This window comes from Mchenga conophoros, linkage group LG1, assembly GCF_057382185.1.
Source record: "Mchenga conophoros isolate Kocher_MC1m ecotype Shallow Benthic linkage group LG1, M_conophoros_male_GT1.1, whole genome shotgun sequence".
Lineage (NCBI taxonomy): Eukaryota > Metazoa > Chordata > Actinopteri > Cichliformes > Cichlidae > Mchenga > Mchenga conophoros.
In genome coordinates, this window is record NC_140526.1 from 4,133,182 (window position 1) to 4,156,566 (window position 23,385).

The 23,385-nt window shown below is 41.9% G+C and overlaps 1 protein-coding gene across 2 annotated transcripts in view; it reads left to right on the top strand.

The window, feature by feature from the left end:
• dpy19l3 (dpy-19 like C-mannosyltransferase 3) overlaps nucleotides 1-23,385 on the top strand; it is a 75,594-nt gene that overhangs the window by 28,789 nt on the left and 23,420 nt on the right. For both annotated transcript variants that reach the window (XM_085288060.1, XM_085287996.1), the window contains 8 exons: nucleotides 1,190-1,321; nucleotides 5,656-5,757; nucleotides 5,971-6,044; nucleotides 8,492-8,650; nucleotides 11,298-11,429; nucleotides 14,619-14,730; nucleotides 16,340-16,396; nucleotides 16,728-16,810. In XM_085288060.1, coding sequence (XP_085144186.1) covers nucleotides 1,190-1,321; nucleotides 5,656-5,757; nucleotides 5,971-6,044; nucleotides 8,492-8,650; nucleotides 11,298-11,429; nucleotides 14,619-14,730; nucleotides 16,340-16,396; nucleotides 16,728-16,810 — 851 coding nt within the window. The remainder of the gene's footprint in view (nucleotides 1-1,189; nucleotides 1,322-5,655; nucleotides 5,758-5,970; nucleotides 6,045-8,491; nucleotides 8,651-11,297; nucleotides 11,430-14,618; nucleotides 14,731-16,339; nucleotides 16,397-16,727; nucleotides 16,811-23,385) is intronic.

The following is a 23,385-nucleotide window of genomic DNA, read 5'->3' on the forward strand; positions in this document are numbered from 1 at the left end:
TAACTTAACTCGGGGAAACTCCAGTAACATGCAGGTCTCCATATGTGCATCTCTTCCTTCCAATTTCCAGTCAGGATGGTGGTCCTATTCTTGGCTGATTGATATGTTAGAGGCTGGACATGTCTGAGGTGACCAGCTCCATGGATTCATGGCGTTTTGCTGGCTTCAAGGTTTATGCCAGTTTCTGCATCACCAGGTCAATTAGCTTCAAAAACCTCAGAGAGAGGAGAGCGGAGCCAAAGCTGTGCATCTTAAAGTTTTTCATCCTCCAACTTTTCTATTGTTACACCTTTCCAGTTATTTATGGTAGATTAACATTCATTTTACGTCTGGGCTGATGTAGCCTCGGTATACTGTGTGGCCTTTACTTGCTAGCATTCCCCAAGCCTCATGTTGGCCCCGTCATTATTTAAAGAGTGTGTCGAGTACGGTGGCTGGAGGTGAAAAGCTCGAGAAAAAAATAACTAGTTTTTAACTGGCAGAACAAGGTGTAGTGGTTGACACATTCATCTAACGTGTGATTTAGGACAGATTCCTGTTTTAATTCTGAGAGGAAACACAAACCCAACCTCAGCGGGCCACAGGATCTAATGGGAGGCCAGTTTAAATGGGAGGGTTACATCAGGTAGTGAATCCTTTGCCAAATCAAATACGCAGATGTATCTGCTGCTTCGGAAATAAAGGACGGGCTAAAAGAACTGTGACAGCAGTGAAAAGGACACACCAGGAGGGAAATGAGAGGAGTGGAAAATAAATGCTCAGTGCGTCACAGGAAGGCCTCCAGCAGCAAAACGAAGGGATGGGTCAGGGTCACCTGATCCAGCCTTAACCATAAGCTTTGTCATTTTTATTAGAGGGTGTCTGTCTCCTGAATCCAAATGAGAATTCAGATATCTGAAGGCTCTAACTTCCATTCTTTTGGAAATTCTAGCTGTCACAAATAAGTCGGCAGTCGGAGTGTGAGGTGCTCTTTAAGGATGAGATTATAATGTCTTTATAATATTAACATGTTCTTTGATTTTTTTTGCAACCTTGTTAGAATCCATAGCATGCTGCTGTTTTATTTAAAAACAAATGATTTCAACCATACACACAGTCTACGGTCTTCTTTCATTGGTCCACTTTTGGACCAGGCTGTCAAGTCAACACTCACTCGCTTCTTCTTTACGTTGTTGGTGTGTTTCTCCAGGTGACTACGCTGTACCTCGTTCAAGTGAGCAGCCTGCTGAGTGTGTGGTTCCTCCAGTTCTGTAACTCCATGATACTGGGATCACTGGTCCTGAGCTTCATAGTAGCCGCGCTCTTCATCAGACATTGCCAGGTAAGCGTTATGAGTGATGGGTACGAAGAAGAAAAGTCTGAGATTAGAGAGGGTAAGGATTTGGAAAAAACAGAGCGCTGACACTAAAAGAGTCATGGTGGTGGAAACTTGTTGACACACAGGTAGAAGATTATCTTTTACATTTTGGTTGAAATCTGCGTGCTGCAGATGGTGTTTGCAGAAGATAATTTGTATGCTGGAGAAACAGTTTCCTGTCAGGTCTGAATGTAATTTAGTTCAGTCTTATCACAGTAACTTTTGCACAAACATTTAATGTGACAGGATGAAAGGTTGAGATTCAGGAGTAGGGAGATAAGTATTTAAATTCCTAAAATAAATGTTATTTTAGGAATGACATGCTCTAATTGCAAAAGCTTTGCTTTTAGCAGTCTTTCACAGATCTGTGCTCACATGTCTTGGACTTAAGTCATGCTTAGATGATGAATCTGGTGGCTTTACACTGAACATGCAGCTTACCTTGGACTAAACACCAGCCTCTCGACATCATAAGCATATCTACGGCCAGCAAATTGATGTAATATTTTGGTGGTTTGAAGAAAAATCTCAGCTGTAACTAATGAATGATAATGTCCAGATTTTTGGCTGCAGTCTGGTTATTTGGCAGGCAGGTGTCTGTACTCACTGGCACTGTGCTGCAGTTCAGGCTCGGGGTGTTTTAGATTCAGAAAATGCATATTTTTAGGGAAATATTCTTAGTTAAGCAAAGCCATCAAGAATATAAAGGATTTTATTTCTGTGAGTGAAGTAAGAACTAAATACCACGTGCCTGTGCACTGCTGTACATGGGCTGTTCCTTGTGTTTTCATAGCATTGCCCTAATCTTCTGGACAAATTTGGCAGTCATTTGATAACATGCATAAACTGCTGGGAGACCAACAGAGGTGCAGAAAGGTTTCAAAAGAAAGTAGATTGAATCTTTTTATGGCTTTGATGGTTCTGCTTGTACTTGGATGAAATTGCCATGCCCAGTGTATTGTTGTCGACCCTGACTCGCCAGCAGGGTAGTGCGTATTTTGGCCAAATGGATTTTTCAGTTTAACACAGTGATTCACATTTGGAAACAATTAGACTTTCTTTCAGAAACTGTTGTGATTGCCTCCTTCATCATCATGTTTTTAGAATCAAAGTAGGAGCTGCAGGGACCTTTCCTTGCTCCAGGCCCTGCTGTTTCTTTGTTGCTTTTTTCCACTATGATAGTCAGTTTATTTTTAATGTTAAAACTGTAAAATCCTATTTGGACTTCAATTCAATTCAATTTTGTTTATACAGCAGCAAATCACAACAACAGTCGCCTCAAGGCGCTTTATATTGTAAGGTAGACCCTACAATAATACAGCAGAGAAAACCCAAACCATCATACATATAAGCAGGTGTGTTGGCGACAGTGGGAAGGAAAAACTCCCTTTTAACAGGAAGAAACTTCTGGCAGAACCAGGCTCAGGGAGGGGTTCGGCCATTTGCTGCGACGGGTTGGGTGAGAGAAGGAAGACAGGATAAAGACATGCTGTGGAAGAGAACCAAAGATTAATAATAACTAATGATTAAATGCAGAGAGGTGTATAAACACATAGTGAGTGGAAAATGTGACTGAAGACTCATGGGAATCCCCCAGCAGCCTACACCTATTGCAGTGTAACACCAACCTTATAAACAGTACTCTAATCTATTATCAATGGTCATTGATCAGTGGTTGTTGATCAATGGTGATGACAATTTGCAAAAATAATGATCAATATTAATGGTCAAGAATCTGAACTCACAGCCCACTGTTCATCAGTGGTGCTGGTTTCAGTCATTGTTCAAAGGTACTGTTTATAAGGTTGGGTAAACCTGCAGTCAGCTGAGACTGAAGAAGTCACTTGGATGAGTCACGAAACGTTTCTCCCACTGAAAACGTTATATCCAGATGAACAGAATTAACTTTTTGGGATTTCCTTTCCTGGATGATTGAGCATGCATCAAGACATCTGAGACAGGATATTTCTAATTTTAGAGACATTGTGCAAGTGGAAGAACGCATTCCTAATTTTTGTTTAATATGTGCATTGAAGGACATGTCCTGGTCAAAAATGACTCCAAGGTTCTTCACAGTGTTACTGGAGGCCAAGGTAATGCCATCCAGAGTAAGAATCTGCTTAGATATTTTTAAGATTTTTAGGGCCGAGTACAATAACTTCATTTTTTGTGCACTTCGTCTTTATGTCTTTAAGACATTCCTGCAGTTTAACTACTTGGTGTTAAACGTCTATCGTTTCATTTTACGCTATTGTTTGTCACAAAATAAGCTGTTTATGGCAATATTTTTTTCATGGTTTTGATGTCACTGTAGTGGCTATATTAATTTCTTAAAGTTCTCTTTCTCTTATATTTAATATAACCACACTACAGACGGACAAGCGGCTGTTTTTATGCGTTGTGGTTAGCAACAATGATGGTAACAGCATCGTGTGTCCGCTTGTTTATGTTCCACATAAACCTTTCACAATAAAGCTCAAGATCCTGTTAAGACTTTTCAAAATAAACTGAATCACGTGAAAGAGGAGATTATTTACGGATGAGAATTAAAAAAGAGCCGTCAGGTGCTAAAAAATAAACCTTAGACACAAACGTTCCCGCAAGTCGAGCTGCCCGAGATTCGCAGAATTTACAGAAAATGTTACATTTTTGTGATTTATATCGTTATCGGACGATAGAATTCTTATATCGGGATATGAGATTTTGGTCATATTGCACAGCCCTACTACAGCGTGCTCTAATCGCTCTAATAGGATATTATGGTCGACAGTATCGAACGCTGCACTGAGGTCTAGCAGGACAAGCACAGAGATGAGTCCACTGTCAGAGGCCATAAGAAGATCATTTGTAACCTTCACTAAAGCTGTTTCTGTGCTGTGATGAGCTCTGAAACCTGACTGAAACTCTTCAAATAAACCTCTGCAGATGATCTGTTTTACAAGAGTTTTTGAAATGAAAGGCAGGTTGGAGATTGGCCTATAATTAGCTAAGACTGCTGGGTCAAGAGATGGCTTTTTGAGTAACGGTTTAATTACTGCCAGCTTGAAGGCCTGTGGTACATAACTGATTATTAGAGATGGGGTAATCATATTTAAGACTTAAGCATTGACTTGCACCTTTCCAACATTTTTAGGAATCTCTCAGTTGAACACAGCTTGTTAAATGCAGTATTAACCTATATTTCATACCCTCCGTGGCCGATTTTCAGTTTTTACATAAAATGATGGTGTTACTCAAAGAACTACTTAAACCTTTACAGCATTTGCGTCAGACTTATTTGTGACTTATGAAATAATGATTTTATCCAACTTCTGGTTTGAAACTTGAGGCATATTAGTTTGTGAAACAGGTATTCTGTCCTCTGCAAATGTTGATTTAGCCTTGGCAGACAGTGTTCTCATTTAATGCCTGGATTAAGCTTTAAATGCATACCTTTGATGTTGGATGGTTTTGATGACAGCAGGTCTGCAAAAAAGATGCACCTGGCATACTGATGATGAGTCGACATGCTAATAGTGGCATTCAGTAGCACAACTGGCAAAATACATCCAATTAGAGGTTGTTAAGTTGGGACTGATAGTTTCCCTACAGTCACCTCAGCTGCCTAACCCTGCTGTCGGAAACACACAAATAGTATTCCAGGGCAAATCTCCAGTTTACAGAGGCGGAAGATCTCAGAGGCGTGCTGTGAGACTATTTCTAATTCAGTGGAAAAGCTGATAGATTCTCACATTTTGTGTCCAGAATCATCAGAACGGCTTCAGATGGAAAAACTCCCACAAAAAACACTGAGATGTCCATCTGTGAAGCAGTGGAGTGCTCTGTGCTCTGCGCAGTATCCGTGTTGTAAATAACCACGGGCATTTGAACACTATCAGTAATTACTGTGCTGACTAATTAGTTTGGTAGGGGTCACTCTGTGAGAAGTTGCAGCAGACTGTGCGCAGGATGAGACAATATAGACCTGAAATCTTAACAGTTTGCAATGCGAAGTATGAAAGAATTTTGGGAAATAACGAGGACGTTTTTCTGACATCTATAAATGATTGCAAAATGTGCAAAAATAACGAGCATAAAAATATATTTATGCATGCTTGATGATTTTAATATGTGCTTAGATATTTACAGAGAAATGACCCATGCTGTTAGGGGTTAGTGGTCTGATGCATGTACCCATATATATACTGTGTGTATGGAAAGATGTCTGCTTTCCTTACATTTTTAATTGCAAAAAACTGCAGTGAGACCATAACAGATGCACTGACTAACCTCTTGTTATTCTGTGTGTGTGCATGTAGCCTGGTGTAAAGACTGGAAGCCTGGTGGTTCGTTTGGGCAAAGTTCTTCTCCACAGTGCCCTGGTTCTCCTCCTCACGGTCACCATCAACTACCTGGCCAAGGTGCGGTGTTCTCTTCCTCCCTCGCTCATCTTTTAATACACTTTCTCTCCATTTTCCTCTTTTTTTTTTCTCCCATCATATGCTCATTATCTTGTGATCTGTCCCTTATTTCACAACACACTCCTTCCTTCTTATCCTCATCGGTAATCTTGGTTTAACATGCTGATCTTTAGTCCTGACCTGATGATCTTCTCTTTGCGTGTGTGCTTACAGAAAGCCCTCCAGCTCCAATCAGACGAGCACATCTTTAAATTCATCAAGTCAAAGTTTGCTCTGGGTTCGACCAGGTATGAACACCTCCTCTAGTCCTGACCACATGTGAAATACGGGCTCGCTCCCAAACAGTAGTGAAAACTGCATATACAAAGTCTGTATTGTGTGCACTAGTACATAACTCCTGACTTGATCCAGAGTGACTGTATTATTCACTAAGCACCAGTATTGTAGCACCTGGAGAGTTATGGTGTGTGAATAATAGATGGCCGGGTAACACTAGCAGACCTCCCATTGATCAGATACTGTGTGTGTGTGTGTGTGTGTGTGGAACAGTTCAGCCACTGGATGGCTGCTCCAGGGTGGCAGATAACACAGCTCACAACTTGGTGCTACACAACTGGCGCTTCAATTATTCAGGAGTCTGTGGAAGATGCAGTGCATACTCTATCGCTGCCTCTCTCTGTTCCTGTTTCTCTCACTTGCGTTGACTTATTTCGTTTCTTTTTTTAATCCCTGGAGTCTTGCACCGCGTTTGCGTTTATATCAACTCTGTTTAGTTATTTATCCTCGTGGTGGTTTATCAGCATGTGGAGGATTGTAACTGCCAAGAATAAAATTAAAACCAAAATATCAGTTCATGTCATATTTGTTTAATGTTGTGTTTCTGAATTCCCACTTTTTGTTTTTGCATAATGTTGATGTACTTAATGTTATATAGGTTTAATTTATTTTGTCAGTTTGTATCTTTCATATATCAGAAGTCCAACGTGCAAAATATTGACCTAAAAAAAGTTTATACTGTACAGACATGTCAGGGTTGATGCAATCTCATAGTTTTTTTTCTTTTTTCTTCTTTGGCCTTCTTTTGGAGCCTTTTTGGTCGAGCGCAGAGAAAGGATGCTGCAAATACCAGACAAAGGATGTTAACGACATGAGGGAAAGAGGAGGAGCTTAGAGGAGGTTCATGGATGTCATGAACGAGGACACACAGAGGGTTTTGGTGACAGCGGAGGGTGGTAGGAGCGGGGTGAGATGCAGGCAGATGATCCACTGTGGCGGCCCCTAAAGGGAGCAGCCAAAACAGGAAGAAGTGGTCATGTTATTTATTTTTCCATAGTGATTTAAAAGTAATGTAAAAAACATACAATTCATGCACATTTTTGCAACTGTCCTTTTTAACTGCACAAGTTGTGTTTCCAGATTGTGGATTAGGTCGTTTAACGTGGATTACTAACTTATCCTGATTTGATTGGAGGTTTTTAGCAGCCTGAAGGTTTATTTCTTTTAGTGCTTCAGAGTTCTTATTGTTCCTAGATTCCTAGAACTAAAGGAGTTAGTGTCCCTGCTATAGACAGTATAAAAGATTTTTGATCTCTGCAATTTCAAGCTTCATTGTCTAACATTAGTCAAATAACCCACTGAAAATGCCCAAAAGGCATTAAAACTGTGGGGAAGTCCACTTGAGTGGGACCTAGCAGAATCCTAGCTCACTGTATCAGGACACCTGCTAAAGTAGCCACGCCCCCTCTTGAGAAAATTCCCCCCACCCAGAGTTGTTATGAAAGGGAAACGTATTCATAGAGCCCAAAACATTTTGTTGTGCCACGCTGTAAACATGCAGTTTAAGGAAATAATGCATGCACGTTTTTACATGGGAGTCTGTTGGGGTGGACCTGCAGGTGGCAATTACAGTAACTGCAGTTTTTACTAAATTACACATCGGCTTCATTTTTAAGCTCCAGAAACTTGATTTAAAGGGAAAGTTCCTGTTCCTTTCACAATAAAAGTCCTGGACATATACACTGTGTATAGAGAAGAGGAGGTTATTGCAATAGTAGAAATCAACTTTAATGAGTAAAAGATCTCTTTTTAAAAACCAGCAAAAATATATAGTGTTACATTTGATATCATTGACATTGATGTGAAAATAACGTACAGTTGCCAGGTAACAGTAATTTCAGTTAAACGCTATAAAAAAATTAAATATTTTTGCACACGTGTAGAAAAAAATCGAGTTTGTGGTGTTGATCAGGTAGTCGCACATAAGTTTAATATATTTTTATTATTATTATTATTTGTTGCTTCTGTTTTACTGCATTTCAGAGGCAAATATGTTTATTCATATGCATTAAAGTTGTTTTATTTACATTAAAATACACAATTTTGTGTTAAGTCACTCAGCCACTAATATTTCAAAGTGAAATCATTTAATCCAAGAAACATCCTGCTCCATCCAGTCGCCTCACAGTCACTCAGACTTATCGTATGACAGGCTCCACTTGGACCAGCTGCAGCAGTAAAATGCTGCTTGCATCAGTAACTGAAGGGCCCTCAGAAAGTGCGGTCTCTGTCAAGGCCAATTTATGGCCCTATTTCATAATTTTAAAGAGTGTAATTTGGATCTGCGCCAAACTTTTATAGCTTCCTCCTCACCGGGTTTCCATTTAACTCGACGTTGCAGTGTTTATTTATTCTCAGTGAAAAACAAACAGATGACCGCCTCTCGCCTCCCCTGCAGGGATTTTGATGCCAGTCTGTATCTGTGTGAGGAGGCCTTTGGCCTGCTTCCCCTGGACACGCTCGAGCGCCTGGCCGGTACCCTGCTGCTGTACCCCTACGTCCTCACGCTGCTTCTGCTCTGCGGCATGTTGGTGGCGGCAGCACTGCAAAACCTGAGGTAGGTGATGACTCAACAGGAAGTGGAGAGGGTTATATAAGACAAAGTAGCTCCAGATTACTCTGATCAGTCACAAAATAAAATAAAAAAAACCCCACAAAGCAAAACAACATTAAATTAATATTTTGTTACTCTACTCCATATTTTTTGACCCATTCATGGGCAGTTTTTGTGGTGTGGGCGGGGCATGTTGAGCTGAGGAAATACGCCTCTGCCAGAAAGTTCAGTTACCAAGAAAGTCATGCCTGGTCTGCAGCAATGTTTAGGTGGGTGGTTTGTGTTTAAGTAAAATCCAGATGATTGCCAAAGTTTCTCTGCATTGGAAGCAATCAATTATAAACTTTGTGCCGGTTCACTTTATTTAAATATACATAGCACCAGCTCACAACAGCTGTCGTCTCGAGGTGCTTTATATAAGACCCTACAGTATAAGAGAGAGAACACCGAAGACACGTTCCCCCCGCAGCACTTGGCGATAGAGGGAATAAAGAACGAACAGAAACATATCCAGCAGAGCCTCGCGCTGTCTGGTTGGGGTTGAGGGGAAAGAGAAGAGAGAAACTACAAAGAACAAGGAGAGTAGACAGAGGAGAGGACGACACATTTAAAGTAGAGGAAAGTGATATAGCTTCAAATGATATTATGGTAATTCAAATTTGTGCTAACAGTATTTCTGACGATGAAAGAAAAAACGTACTGAACAGTTTTATTGACCTTTGCAGGCAGCAATATTTAGAAGTAAATAAAGCCAGTAAATTCTCAAAGGCAATGTTAAAATAGGATGAACACTGGAATGAATCTCTCGTAACTCGGGACAGCAACCCTGAGAGAAAAGAGATGGGGGTTAAATCCAGTCCACAGTATGGGTGAGCGGCAAAGTAATGAGCAGAGTGGCCGTCTCTGTCAGACCAGCTTGACAAAGACGGGTAAGATATCTGGGTTTGAAAGCACTCTTCAGCTCCAGAGGAATCATTAGGATAATGATTACAAGGGCGTTAGCACAGGAGACACATTAGGAGAGTCATAGAAGAGCCTGGGAATTTAATGTAAAAGTATAAAGTTACTGCTTAACACTTTAGTTTAATGATAACAAATTCAGTTCAGTTTTAGTTATAACGTCAGACAACAGCAGTCACCTTAAGTCGCTTTATATTGAAGGTAAAGACTCTACAATAACAGGAAAAAAACAACAATCACATGACAAACACTGTCACTTGGTGACAGTGGGAACGAAAAACTCCCGTTTAATAGGAAGAAACCTCTGACAGGTTCAGGGAGGGGCAGACATCTGTCATGGCTGGTGAGGAAGCAGACAGGACAAAAAAAAGAACTAAACTAGCTTAAGTTAGACAATATTTTCACATAATAAATCTGGTTATTGTATCTTGGCCAGCTGCTTAAAGCACTGTGCAGGAGTAGTTTCCATCCATTTGTTCTTCCCGTCTGCAGCTAGCGAGGGCTCCAGCGATCCTCGCTCATTTGTTTACGTTTGGGTCGCACGTCACCAGCTGCTAGCATCTCCTTCTTAGCAGCTGTACTTGACGGCGAATTTTTGCCTCGTGCAGTGAAACACGTTTGTTGTTTTCACCTTCAGCAGGAACAGTTTTCGTGCATATTTTCCAAAGTACTCTGCTTTATTGGAGGTTGCTCCAGCAGCCTGAGCTTTAAGTAATGGATGGCTTGGGGTCAGCTGATCCAGCTCTAACTAAATTATAAACTTTATCAAAAAGGAAAGTTTGAAGAAGGTGCAGTTAGCAGGTACCCTGATGACAGGTAACTGATGAACCCTCTGATGAGTATTTCTTTACAGCAACTAGTGATAAATCAGGCAAAAATAAACAAGAGCCCATTGCTTTGGAGTTACATTTCATCAGCTCTGTTTCTCTTTTGCTTGTCATACATTCATGCATTAAAATTAAACTACAAAGGAAACCAGAAGGCTTCCAGTACTGAAACTCTTTCCCTTGCCCACAGATTCTTTTTTTTTCATATGCAGATATCTTTGGAGAAAAATTAGTGAAGTATAAATGAATCGAAGGTTTCGGCTCCTTCAGAAAATAGAAGAGACAAGATGTTTATTAGGAGGCAGAAGCCCAGTCGTGGTAGTCACAGTCCCCGTGTCTGCTCCACATTGTTTCTTCACGCTCTGCAAAGCCGCTCTGCCTCTTGAAGCCTCATGCGCCTGTGGTGCAAGGTGAGGGGCCTATCGAACTAATCACATTAGCATATCAACTCGCACTCTGCCGTTGGAGGCTTGGAATACTAACCTCATAGAACAAAGGGCTATTTGCCAATTCGGGAATTAATTTAATCCAGTTTAGCCCAGCTCACGTAGGAGGAAGAGCTGGATTGGATTTGTATTCAAATGGAAGCCAGTGTCCGTCTGATTCGGTGCAGGAGGCCAATTCGGGGGAGTGACATCATGCCCTCGAGCCTTCGTCTGTTTGTCTGCGTGCCGACTCCCGCAGACAGAAACGGTCGTGGGTGTGTGTATTGTTGCGTGTCCACTTGTGTTCAAACTACTAATGAAATCTGAATAATATCAATTCCACCCACCTTCCCTTCTGCCTCTCGTCTCGAGCGTCTGGATGTAATGTTTTATGTATCACTGTTGTCTTTTGTGTCGCTGTGTTTTTCGGTTTCTCAGCAGGCCTAACAGAGGTTCCACCGAGGAAAAGAAAGGAGCCAGAGAGGGGCAAGTGGCGGCATTTCGTCCAGATGTGGCCTACAATCTGCTGCACACGCTGTTCTACGGCCTCCTGGCTTTCAGCACAATGAGGTGAGACCTCGTAATTCTAGCATCATCTACATGCAGACGTCCCCAAGTAGTCGCATTCTGAGACGGGAACTCTCCAAATGTACTTTTCCTCTTGATGAGTTGATTATGCAAAGTTGCGAGCAGATGCTAAAATCCAAGTGCCTCTTAAACGCCTCTCACAAAGTGTCTGAATGGTCCGCTTTAGCCTTGATCAGCCCTCAGCGCCAAGTACCATCCAGCACCACTCACAGCAGACGCAAAAAGAGTCGATACAGCTGAACAATCGATAATTAATACTCTGACCCCCCCCTTCAGAATTTTAACGAAGACCTGGTGCAAACAAACGGCTAACGAAGCTCCATCTGCCGTCTCTCCACTTACCATAAATTATGTTTTTTAAAAAGAATCATTAAATTTTCTTATTTATAAGGTACGGTAAATAGTTTCAGTTAAGTTGCTCATTTTAAGTTACTTTACTGCTGTTTCAGCTTGTGTTTATGCTTAAAGACGTCCAGAGCAGGCCACTGTTGGGAAGAGTCTCACGGCTGTGTGGCTCAGAAAGGTTATAACTTAGAACTTTTTATTTCATTTCGCCTTGTAAGTACACAATACTATTTCAGCAAGCAGTTTTTTTTTCAATAAGGATTTTTCACTGGCTTTCAACTCCTTCTTGTAGTTTTTAGTTTTCCACTGTGGCTCAAGTATACATTTATTTATGTGCCGGTGAGAGTAAGAAGGCTTGTTTGGTTTGTTTTTGCAGTCGGTGTGTGTCTCAGGCAACCATGTTGCAACCTTTCTCTGGAAAGACGGAGAGAAATGGTTCCAGAAATAAGATAAGATATAGGAGGCATACTGTTTACATGTGCGCTGGCTTTGAAAACCATCTTCTTTGAGATACATTTGTTTACTGTATTTACTGTGCTCTTGTGCGATATTTGTACAAATGCTGTTTGTACATATGTTCGGAGTCGGATACTAAGAGCCTTCTTTGCTGCTTCTTCCTCTCCTGTTTTCTGGTGGCACACAGACGTGCAGTGGTCTGTTTCTCTGGTTAATATTATGGCACAATCCACTGGCAGGTTCCCACCGTGGAGCAGCAACACCTCTGAGGGTGTCTCGGCTTGCAGGTGCCAGACTCAGAGGCCCGACACCAGTGCTGGCACCTCGCTTTACCGCCGTCTTTCTTGTGGTCGACTTTCATATTCAGCCTCTTCTTCTTAATTTCCTGAATGTTTTGGCTTGCCTGGCTGCAGCCTTTGCTGCTGTGACATGAGATATTTGCTCTTATAATATCAGAACTGTGACCACCAGATATCATTGGTTTGACCGGCATCGGCCTCTACACCGACTACTGCAGTTTTCAGTTTGGTGTCGGCTCTCGTTGGCATTTACAGTTTGTTCTTATTTAAGTCATTTTTTGGATGAACAAACATTTTTATTCAGTTTTTCTTTTATGGGTTTGTGTGTATCTGTGTGTGTTTAATCAGGTGAAATTATTAATATCAGGAGCTACAGTGGGTATATCATTAGTGATGTTGTTCAGTCAGTTTCAGTCGATTTCTAAAAGATGGATATTGTGTGCTAGCACAAAAGTTCATTTCCCAGCAGAATGCTTCTTGTACCTGGAACAAGTTTTATTCTCAGTATCAAACATGCTATGACTCACTTTAGCTTTTACTTATAGCATCTATAATGTGAGCATATGGTGCTCCTAAAGGCCCCGTGTGGGGTTTATCATGACCATTTATTTACTCATTAATATCTTCTGTAGGAAGGTAAAATACCTGATCGTCAGCAGTCTCTGCACAGCTGTTTCTGTCCTGTTAGCAAACATGTTTGGATAGTTCTGTCTACTCATTAGTGGTTAATTTCACATGCATGGAAAATTCCCTTTGTCACCTATTTTTATCTCCTTGCTTTAAAGGTTTGGTTCTATAAAAAACAACGATGCTTTTTGCCGTATCAGTAGCTCTGCAGCGTCAGACAGTGTGACTAATACACCCTGTGGCTTGAATTTTTTTCTCTCCCCATTTCGCATCTATAACCTCGAGCACAACAAGCCTCCCAGACCTGACTCCAGTCGTCTATTTGTAATTGTCAAGTGGTTTTCATCGCCACCATCATTAGTAAATTTTCCGGCCTGAACGCGTTTCAGACTGCAAACACACGCTGACATGTACGATTTATCACTAGGAAAGTATAATTGTGTTTTAACTTTAGGCTCTTTGTGAGGAGTGTCAGGAAAACCATCGAGATCACCAGTGGAATTACTACTTCCTGTCCCTGTAGTAAAAGAAACCTGCAATTACTCTGTTAAAAAAGAAACTGGAGTTTTCTGGTATGTTGTTTATAGCAACTTGGCTATGAGGGTTTTATAGGTTCACATAAGTAGCTTCATTTAAATAAGAGTCTGTCAGTAGCTGGGTTATTCTCTGTGTAGGGAAATGTTGATAATAATTGAATTTATGTGGTTAGCAGGATTCAGAAAAGCAGGTCTATGCAGTACTGTTAACACTTATAGTTCACACAGTGCTTTGCTGTCACAGTTGGTAATTTAAAGTACTGATTAAATTCCCACAAAAGGAGCAAAAGAAAAAAAAAAGTCCTGGAAGCTTTTAGCACAGAGTCAGGTAGGGCAGAAAGTGACACGTTTGATTTCAGCACTTTCTCTAAAATGCTGATTAAGAGAGAAAAGCCAAAAGTGCAGAAAGCCATTTGTTTCTGTCAGACGGCTCCTTTGCATTAAAAAAGTATTGAGATTTATTTCAGTGAGGCTGCACTTCTTTATGCCTCCCCCCTCGCACGGCTCCATCTCCGCACCTGTCAACAATTTTTCAGCTCATTTCATTCTCCCCGTCTTCAGTCTTCTGCTCGCTGCGCTCTGTTTAATCTTTTTCTCATTTGTTTAGAACTCTTTGCTTTAGACTTCATGTGCTTTGGATCAGAACTTAAAAATAATGCAGTGTTTTTGGCACCAAATCAAACTCAACCACAGCGAAACCATTTCTCTAACTCGTGCGCAAAACTGCAGACGAGTTGGTCGTCTTGTTTGAATTCTGTGTGTGTGCTGAGGGAACGTCCTCCAGTCCAAGCTGTATAATTTGTCTGTGTCATGGAGGCTGGGATCTGTTTTCTTTTTTCTCCTAAGAGGAAGACTGTTGAGACACGAGCGCTGCTTGATATGGCTTCTCCTTCTCTCTTTCTGCCCAGAATGAAGTATATATGGACTGGCCACATGTGTGCGGTCGCAGCCTACGGTGTCTGTGGGACCGAGCTGTGGACTGTGCTTCTCAGCGCTCTCCGATGCAACACGAAACTTCTGGTACGAGCTCACATTTTCACTTCTGGCTCCAAATAGTGCTGCAGGGAGGATGGGTGGTAGGATCTTTGTTTACGATAATCTCCAAAAATTCCACTACTTTATGTCCTCTGAAGCATAAATACAGTCATCAAAGCTAGAATTCAAATATTAAAAAACCTAATCTGCAATTGCAGAACAAAATGTGCTTCACCATCCAGGCTAGTCAGGGTTGAGTAATCTCAGATCTTGTTCCATTTAGATCGGAGAAATTATTCATTTGTGAACTAAAGACAACATAAAATATAAAAAGGATAACTATATTTATCCCAAATGTTGGGAAATTCCAGCGTTACAGTGACTAAAACTGTAAATGCACTTTGCAATTAAATGGCCCGATTTTGCTTGCCGCTGAGTTGAGGAAGAGGTGAATTTCTACCAATCAGATCGTGTTTATTCAAATGCTCCACTGTTGCCACTGACCAATTAAAACACATTATGCTAATGTCCCATGGGAGCGAGGTATTTGCTTGCGCATGAGGAGATATTGTGTGTGGATACAGTTGCTAACAGGCTCTTCAGGCTCGTCTTGTGAGCGGCTGCCAAACATCCAGGATCTGACCAGCTCGTTCTTCCCAAATCGAACACATTCACTGCATTTACTGCACTGATCAGTAGCTTTTCTCTCGTCTGTGTCACATTAAGAGTGATTGCAGTCCCACGTTGATCCCACGGTGCCGTTTAGGTGTCGCTACCTGTAAATGTGACTTCCAATGGTTGCTGATGTGGCTCAGAGTCTGTTAGATGTTTAACTGGTTGCTAACCTGTTTGATGTAGTAACTTTACATACACACTGCGTGGCTGATGACATGTTCTTGACCTGCTAGATGAAAGTGCACATGCTCTGAGCGCTACGTTATATCGCGCTTCCACAGATGAGTAAAGAGCTGTTTTAGCTATTACCCAGTGCCAAAGGTCGTCTGTAACCACAGTGCTGTGCTGCTGGCCACTGGATAAGCACACCAGAGCACAGCCAGTTCAAATTCTCTTCATCAGAGTAGTTTCGAGCAAGCAGGGGAAAAAAAGACGACGGATTAGATCGTTTCTGGCCGGGGGATTGGACTGAACAGCTTTCCAGTCACTGAGCGACTTCTAACTGTCGTTTAAGAAAAATTTGAAGTGTGTACTTTGTTCTCAAACATGTCTCTGAACGTACTGAGGTTTGATTCCCAGTTCTAGTAACACTGCACATTATGCCTGTCACCACCCTCCAGTGTGACTGACATTGATCTCGTTTAAAGCTCACTGCGAGGCGCTCTTGAAAGATTTTTCTATCTTTTATGATTTCCTGTATTGATGTGACGGTGAACCATTATGCTGCTGAATCCACAGCCTGCACTCTGAGCGTGTGCCGGCATTGCCAGTGAGGCCACTAGGTGTCAGTGTGGTCACAACAGGACGGCAGCAGGAATCAGATAAACGATGGTCGGGAACAAAGCTGCTCTATCTGTCTGTTATCTCACTCCGTGCTCATTCTTGGTATATCTCTGTGTGGCTCTTTACTTTCCTCTGCTTCTGATACAATTATTTTCCTTCATTTCATTAAAGTTGTTTTCTTTCTGTCATTTTGCAGTTGAGGCTTGTCAGATATGTCGTTCCTGTTGTGATGATCGGTTTCCTGTATTACAAGGTAGGCCATTTTCTTGGTGGTTTGTGCTCATACCTTTTATTGGAGTTTTACTTCTGGAACCACATGGAACGATCTGAGGGAAAGAAAATGGGCTAAATGGAAGTTACGGAAGAAAATGATGAAAAGCAATTGGAGCCTAACAGGATACTAAAACGATTGCTTCCCCTTTATTTATTTTACTGTTGGAGGAATCTAAATAGCTGTCGTATTCCCTGTTATGTTCAGTGAAGCAATAAGATGTTATCAAAGATATATCAGTGGGTTTGATACTCTGCTTATGGCTTCATAAACCGAATTTTCCATCACTTGTCTTTGTCTTTTTTCCCTTTAGTTCTGGCCTAAGCTGATGGAGGAGTTATCAGAACTGAGGGAGTTTTATGATCCAGACACCGTGGAGCTCATGACCTGGATTAGGTAGGCGCATACACCGGCGTTCACAAATCCAGAGCGCACATCATATTGAAGCAAATTTGATTCGCTTGTTCCTGCAGATCGAGTTTCACCGTGCCTCGTGTCCTTGATTAGTCCGCGTGTGAGCGTGTCCGTGTGCGTGCATGCGTGTGTCTCGGCGCTTGTTTGTCGGAGAGTCTGTCTGATGAGTGATGAGAGCTGATGGATATCCATGAATAAGACATGGGAGTGCTGGAAAGGACCCAGCTGTTGGCAGAGCTCTAACCCACCTCAGGGTCTCTGTTGCTGGGCTTCCGATCAAGAGCATCACCCTGATGGGATCAGAGATGGAGCTGTGATTTGGAAATGCTCCGAACTGTCGCTGATGCTGCTGTGTGTTTGCACATCTGTGCGCGCCTGTCATTTTCTGGTCGTCATGTTGGATGCACAGCGCTGGATTGGCCGCCCGTAGTGCATATCCTACATCTGTGCAACTATAACATCTGGCCAAAGACACAACTCTCAGCTCTCTGCTTAGTGCCTGTTAAATTTCTCATTTATGTTCCACTTACACCAGCACAGACAAGTTGGTTTAACTGGGATTGTTGGCAAGGTCAGTAGTTATCAGCTGGGTTTGCAGCTCTCTCGCAGACCTGAGGCTGAACGCTGGTCAGACGCTGCGCAGTGCTGCTGGACTCGTTAGGCATTCAAATTAAGAAGCGAGAGATAATGAAACATTACGGCTGAGTGTCAGGAATGAAGTGGGATGCAGTAGTGGTGCAAACTGAAGCTGATCGTGTGCTTGGTCATTAAGATTTTCATCCTTATCGCTGATATTGTAACATAACAAGAACGATATGCTAACTTATGTATTTTAAATCTCCGTTCTAGAATAAATTAGAAAAAGTGACTTATGGTTTTTCCAGAGGGGCTGCTAATAGAAATATTATGACACCAAAGCACCTTTTTCCTAAAACTTGAGTGTTTTCTTTTGTTCGTCACGTCAGGGCTGTGGGTGTGTTTGTAGGCATGCTGAAGGAAAACTGCAAGAACCACATTTACAGCTGTTTTTAAGCCTTCGGTTTTCTGTAATTTTGCCTTCCTGTCGGCCATTGTGAGAGAGCGCAGGGCTTAGTCAGTATTCCCACTTTACATTTTTGCATTTTACATTTTTTTTACAACACTTCCACACATCTGCTGCTCTAAGCAGTCCAATTAAAAGTGTTAATGTCTTTGAATTCTGTTCATTCTTTTATGTTATGTGCAGGTATATTGGTAGTCTTGTATGGATTCACAGTTGAGTTTGCACGATTTGCAGACTGTGTTCCTCCGTTTAAGTTAACAGCGTCTTTAAAGGTCGTTAATTTAGGATTAACCAGCTCTTGGTTAGCTAGAGCTGATTTGTTGTTAGCTAGTCGATTTGATTTGCTGAGAATACGAGTTTGTGGAGGGAAAAGGCAAGTTACAGGACACATTGTCTGCACGATTGTGATCTCTTTTGGCAGAGAGAAGGGGAACTTGACACTTTTTGTGTTTTTACATTCCTGCTGTCACCAGTGGCCACAAACTAGCCTCCAAAGAGTTTTTGGGTCACCCTGATAGTAGCCCTGCTCCTCCATATCGAAACGCAAGACTCCTCGCTGAGGTGTTTCAGCTTTTCTAACTGGAAGGAGACCTCAAGGCAGCTCCATGACACACTACAGACACTTCAGCTGCTTAGGGAATGCCTCATAGAAGAGCTAGAGGCCTGGAAGTCTGGGAATCTCTGCTTGGGCTTCTGCCACTCAGCGAGAGTAATAAAACATGGATGGAGATGATTAAATAGTTTCACCTAAGACCAATAGTGTACATTTTATTGTCCTGCTTGGGCTACTACTGAAAATTTAAACCCAAACTGTTTCTCTTTTGACTTCAACATGGAAATACACACGATAAATCTGCTTTTAACTGTTTTGTTTTTCGCAGGGGAACGGTCTCAGACCCCCTCACACAAAACTTGGATGCTGCAAAATCTTCTTTACAAGCTCTGTGAGGAAAAATGATAGTTTTTGTCCACTCAGATAATCCCGTTGCCATCCAAACACGCCAGCCTATCCTCAATACATTAAAACCAGTTTAGAATGACTTAACATAGGTTTTCCCTGTAGTTCACTTATAGACTCAGTGAATGATAATTTAAGGCTTCTTATTTCCATCCTATCATCTTCAGCGCGATGACACCGAGTGGACCAGATGTGATTTCTAAGAAATGGACAATTTTGGTATAATCCTATTAAACACTTAGTGGAATGGCACAGGGAGAACGAGAGAGATATGGATAGTGAGACAGCAGAGGAGAGGTTTGGATTTTGAATGTATTTGTGTGTGTGACATGGGTTCCCTTCCCTCCGGAGCTAATCCCATTAGGCGGTGAGGATTAGGGGCTGCCTAGAGTTACCTTGGTTGGGGCTGAGAGCAGGGCGGAGTGCTAAGCTTCTTGCTGCGCTAATTACATTCCAGATGAAAGTGTTAAAATGGGGAAGGGAGGTTCATGTTACGCTGTATTCTCTAGGTGACTGAGGCCGAGGCTATTTCGTTTTATATGCAAGAAGCAGATATTCAGACTGCGGCACAGTAAAGGGTAGGACGAGCGTACGTGCAGCGTACGGAGGAAAGTATATTTCGTGAACAGCTTGCGTGCGTGCGTAAGCTATCGCAGATTCGTTGTGATGATTGTAGCTGCGTTTGTTTGACTTTGGTTGATCTAAAATGAAGAGTTTGTCAAAGGATACAAGGTCTGAGAAAGCCTTTATCTTTACAATCTCTCGAGCCAGAATTAGGATTAGATTAGGGAAAGGATAAAGATGTTTGTTTGATAACGATGGCTTCAGAGATGAGATTAGGATTATTAGATCAGAGATAAGAGGGCCCTCGTCAGGGCTAATGACGCATGCTTGAGGCCCTCATTAGTATAGAAGTGTGTGAGTTAAGACAGGCTGATGAGGAGATTATCATAATTCCCAAGACTCTCTTTCATGACCCGTGACTTTATGAGTTTGAAGAACTAAGGCGCAGCCATAATTCACAAGTTTGCACTTGATAACAGAGTTGGCTCCACAGCTCCGCTGTAGGCTGATACTGTGTTCTAAATGGGCAGTCGATAAATCAATAGCACTGCCTGGATGTTCAACTGCCTCCAACTTTGAGTTATAGTTGAGAGTGAGCAGTTTTTAAAGTCACAAACATCACCTCCATCTAGCCGGTGTGCTCTCTCTCCGCTTCCTCCTGAATCCGGTGCAACTTTGCTTTTCTCAGATTCATGTTTCCACGCTGGTTTTTGCAAAAGCAGTACAGTGTCAGTCAAAGGAGGTTACTGAAAAAATGAAGGGAAAATTCGAGGTAGTTTTGCTGCTCTGCATGAAGTATTCAAGGCAGTGCAAATGTTAACGTGCAGCAGAGAGAGGAGCAGCGGAAAGCCAGACATGTTTAATACAGCTGATTCTAGGCCCCTCAGTCCATTCTCACTGCTGTCACTGCACCGTCGCTCCAACAGGGAACAAAGTTCACCTCGCATTTCGCAGCACAGATGAGTCAGAAGTGGGATCTATTACATTTTGAATGAGGTTATTTGTTGGACTTGGATTTTGATGTCAGTGTCACGACTCTGATTTAGTGATTTCTATATTTTTGCGTCATACAATTTCCCTCCCTCTTATTTTTCTCCTGACACACACCGCTCACCGTGCATATTCCACCGCATAGAGAGGCCAAGTGATAATGCCAGCCTCCTGTGAATCGGCTTCTGGATTGTGGTGGATTGGTGTTTTGATCCCCAGCTGCTCTGCATGCTGGGGATCACCACCAGTAGCAGCTTTGCATTGCAGCTCTGTGTGTGCACGTGTGTGTGTGTGCGCATGTGAATGACTGAATAAGAAATGCATTTTAAAGAGCTGTGTAGAACAGCTAAGGTTAAAAGTGCAGACAAATTGCATTTTAACTTCAGATCACACAGCAAATCATTGATTTCCATATTTTACTTCCTGAATGTCCGCTCTCAGTACATCCAGAAATTTCCTCCTCGGCCTTTCTCTTTTCCTGGCAGCTCCGTCGTCATTATCCTGCTCACAGGACACAGGAGGAGCTCACTGCTCTTTCACATAAACAAATTCAATCTGGCCTCTCTTGCCTGGTCTCTGAGCTGTCCCTCTGATATACTCTCTGCTATTCCTGTCCATCCTTCTCGCTCCTGGCACAAATCTCACGAGCTTCAATTCAAACCATTTACCATTTAATATGCTTTTATTTTGAAAGCTACCTTGCTTTCCCCCCCATCCCCCTCCAGCTCACCCCCGCCCTTCGGGTGTAAGATATACAGGCTGTTTTCGAGAATTATGAAGGCTGCAGTGGAAATTATTAATGAGAGCTTTGACAGCAGTTTTGCTGCAAATTCAGGAGGCTCATCTAGCTACTCAGCATGGAGACCCATTTAGTGAAGGAAAACGACTCCACTGGAAAAGTCAGCATAAACCCTGATGTGTTTATACAGCAAGTCCACACGCTTAAACAGGAAAACACATTGTGTCTCAGTTTCTTCTTAAAGACCATTACAACCACTCCCAAAGTAACCAGTAAGCATGTTTTTATTTGATTTTATTTATTCATATTTGTACATGTGCAATATTAACATCAGTGTTTGCCATTTGATGCACTGTGCCAGAGTTAGCCATAAAAAAAGAAAGATTACAAGTCTTTCAGCAAATATTTTAATAAAGCTGGTGAAAGCGCTGCAGTACCTAATGGTATCAGGCAGGACTTCAACTTCCATTGAGTTCAAGCTTTCGCAGAGAGTGCTGATCGCCCAAAAGCAGAATGACAAAACGCTACAGTACGGTCTTTAGTTGACGATATGCTTGTAGATTGTAAAGATTCTCATGGGCAAAAGCTAATAAAATGAAGCGGCAGTGGAGGAGCTGCCAGACCGTTTAAAATCTTAAACACCAAACATATATTCATTAAAATGTTACAAAACCCATGAAATGATGTCGTCCAGTGTTTTAGTGACCATTTTCCCAGCTTGTTCTGGTCTGAGCTCTCTGGGAATGAGGTTGGTAACTCCCAACAATTGTTTCAGACAAGTCAAAAAATATTAAAGCATACATCACTACGTTATTTTTTTCATGACCGAATGTGAACAGGCATACATTTGATCCCAAATCTGTAAATGGTTGGAAAAGAAAATATTTTTCTTTCACTTTACCATCATTTATTCTTCAGCATAAGTGAAAATAGAAGCTTTTCTCTGCCTCAGAATTCCTCCAATTTTTTTTTATTTAATCTACTTTCATGTCTGAGCAGAGAGAGACGCATTCAGTGAGAACCAAACATTCTGCATGTCAGGAATTTCTACCTACTCAATACAACTGATGCAGCGCAGCGCTGATTCACACTGACGCGTCGGTTAATTAGCTCTGCCAATAAAAACTGACACAACAAAACAAAAATGAAGTGATTATATTACAAAATATTAAAGTCAAACAGAAATGCATATACACACATACATGCACTGATCAGGCATAGAATCACTGACAGGTGGTGAATAACACTGATTATCTCCTCATCATGGCACCTGTTAGTGGGTGGGTGAACATTTTGCCTGATGAATGCATCAGAACATGTCCATCGATCCAATTAATAATCTGTGGAACAAACACGTCTGATCCATGTAGGCCCCCAACTTACAGGATCTGTTGCTAAAATTTGGAGATACCACAAAACACCTTTAAGAGTCTAGTGCAGTCCGCGCCTCGATGGGATGGGCAAAAGGGGATGAATACAATATTAATCAGGAGGGCATAATGCTGGGTCTGATCAGCGTACATGTCTTTGGATTGAGCTTGGTCACACTGGGATCACTGGTTCTGGGTGGGTTTTGCTTGTCATCCCTGTGTCTGCATTGATTATCCCTGGGCACGAGGGTGTACCTCGTCCTCTGCCAGCTGGGATAGACGATTAAGAAAATGGATACATAGATGCACTGCAACAAGATGTTATTCATTGAAGTAGTTTTAATGTTGCTAAGATATCATCTCACTTAAACTCTGGTGGCATGTATCCATCTTTCAAGGTCTTGAGATATTTGTCCCTGAGATTTTTGCCCCGTTTAACACAAATGAGGTGAATGTGAGCCCTGCAGAATAAATTCCAGTCTTAAGAAAACACTTCAGACAATTCAGCTTTGACATCTCTTTCTACAAGTGGTGGAGAATACAGACGAGATGAATAATAATGTGGAGTTTGAGCTACAGAATTTCCTCCTTTTACCCTCACTAAGAGCTGCAGTCTGAATGTAGACTGGCTAATTTGTTTTCATAGGGATGAGGATTATCGCAATAATCCAATGTCAGTCATTTTTATCTTCAGCATTTAGTTAAAACCTGTACAGTCTCACTTATGAACGAAGCATGTTGAAGATGGAGCTGCCAGGATGAAGGAAAAGGGGAAGGTTCATGGATGTGGTGAAGGTGGACATGCAGGGGGTTGATGTGACAGAGGAGGATGCTGGGAGATTGGGGGGGGTCTGCTGTGGCAACCCTTACAGGGGTCATCTGAAGAAGAAGAAG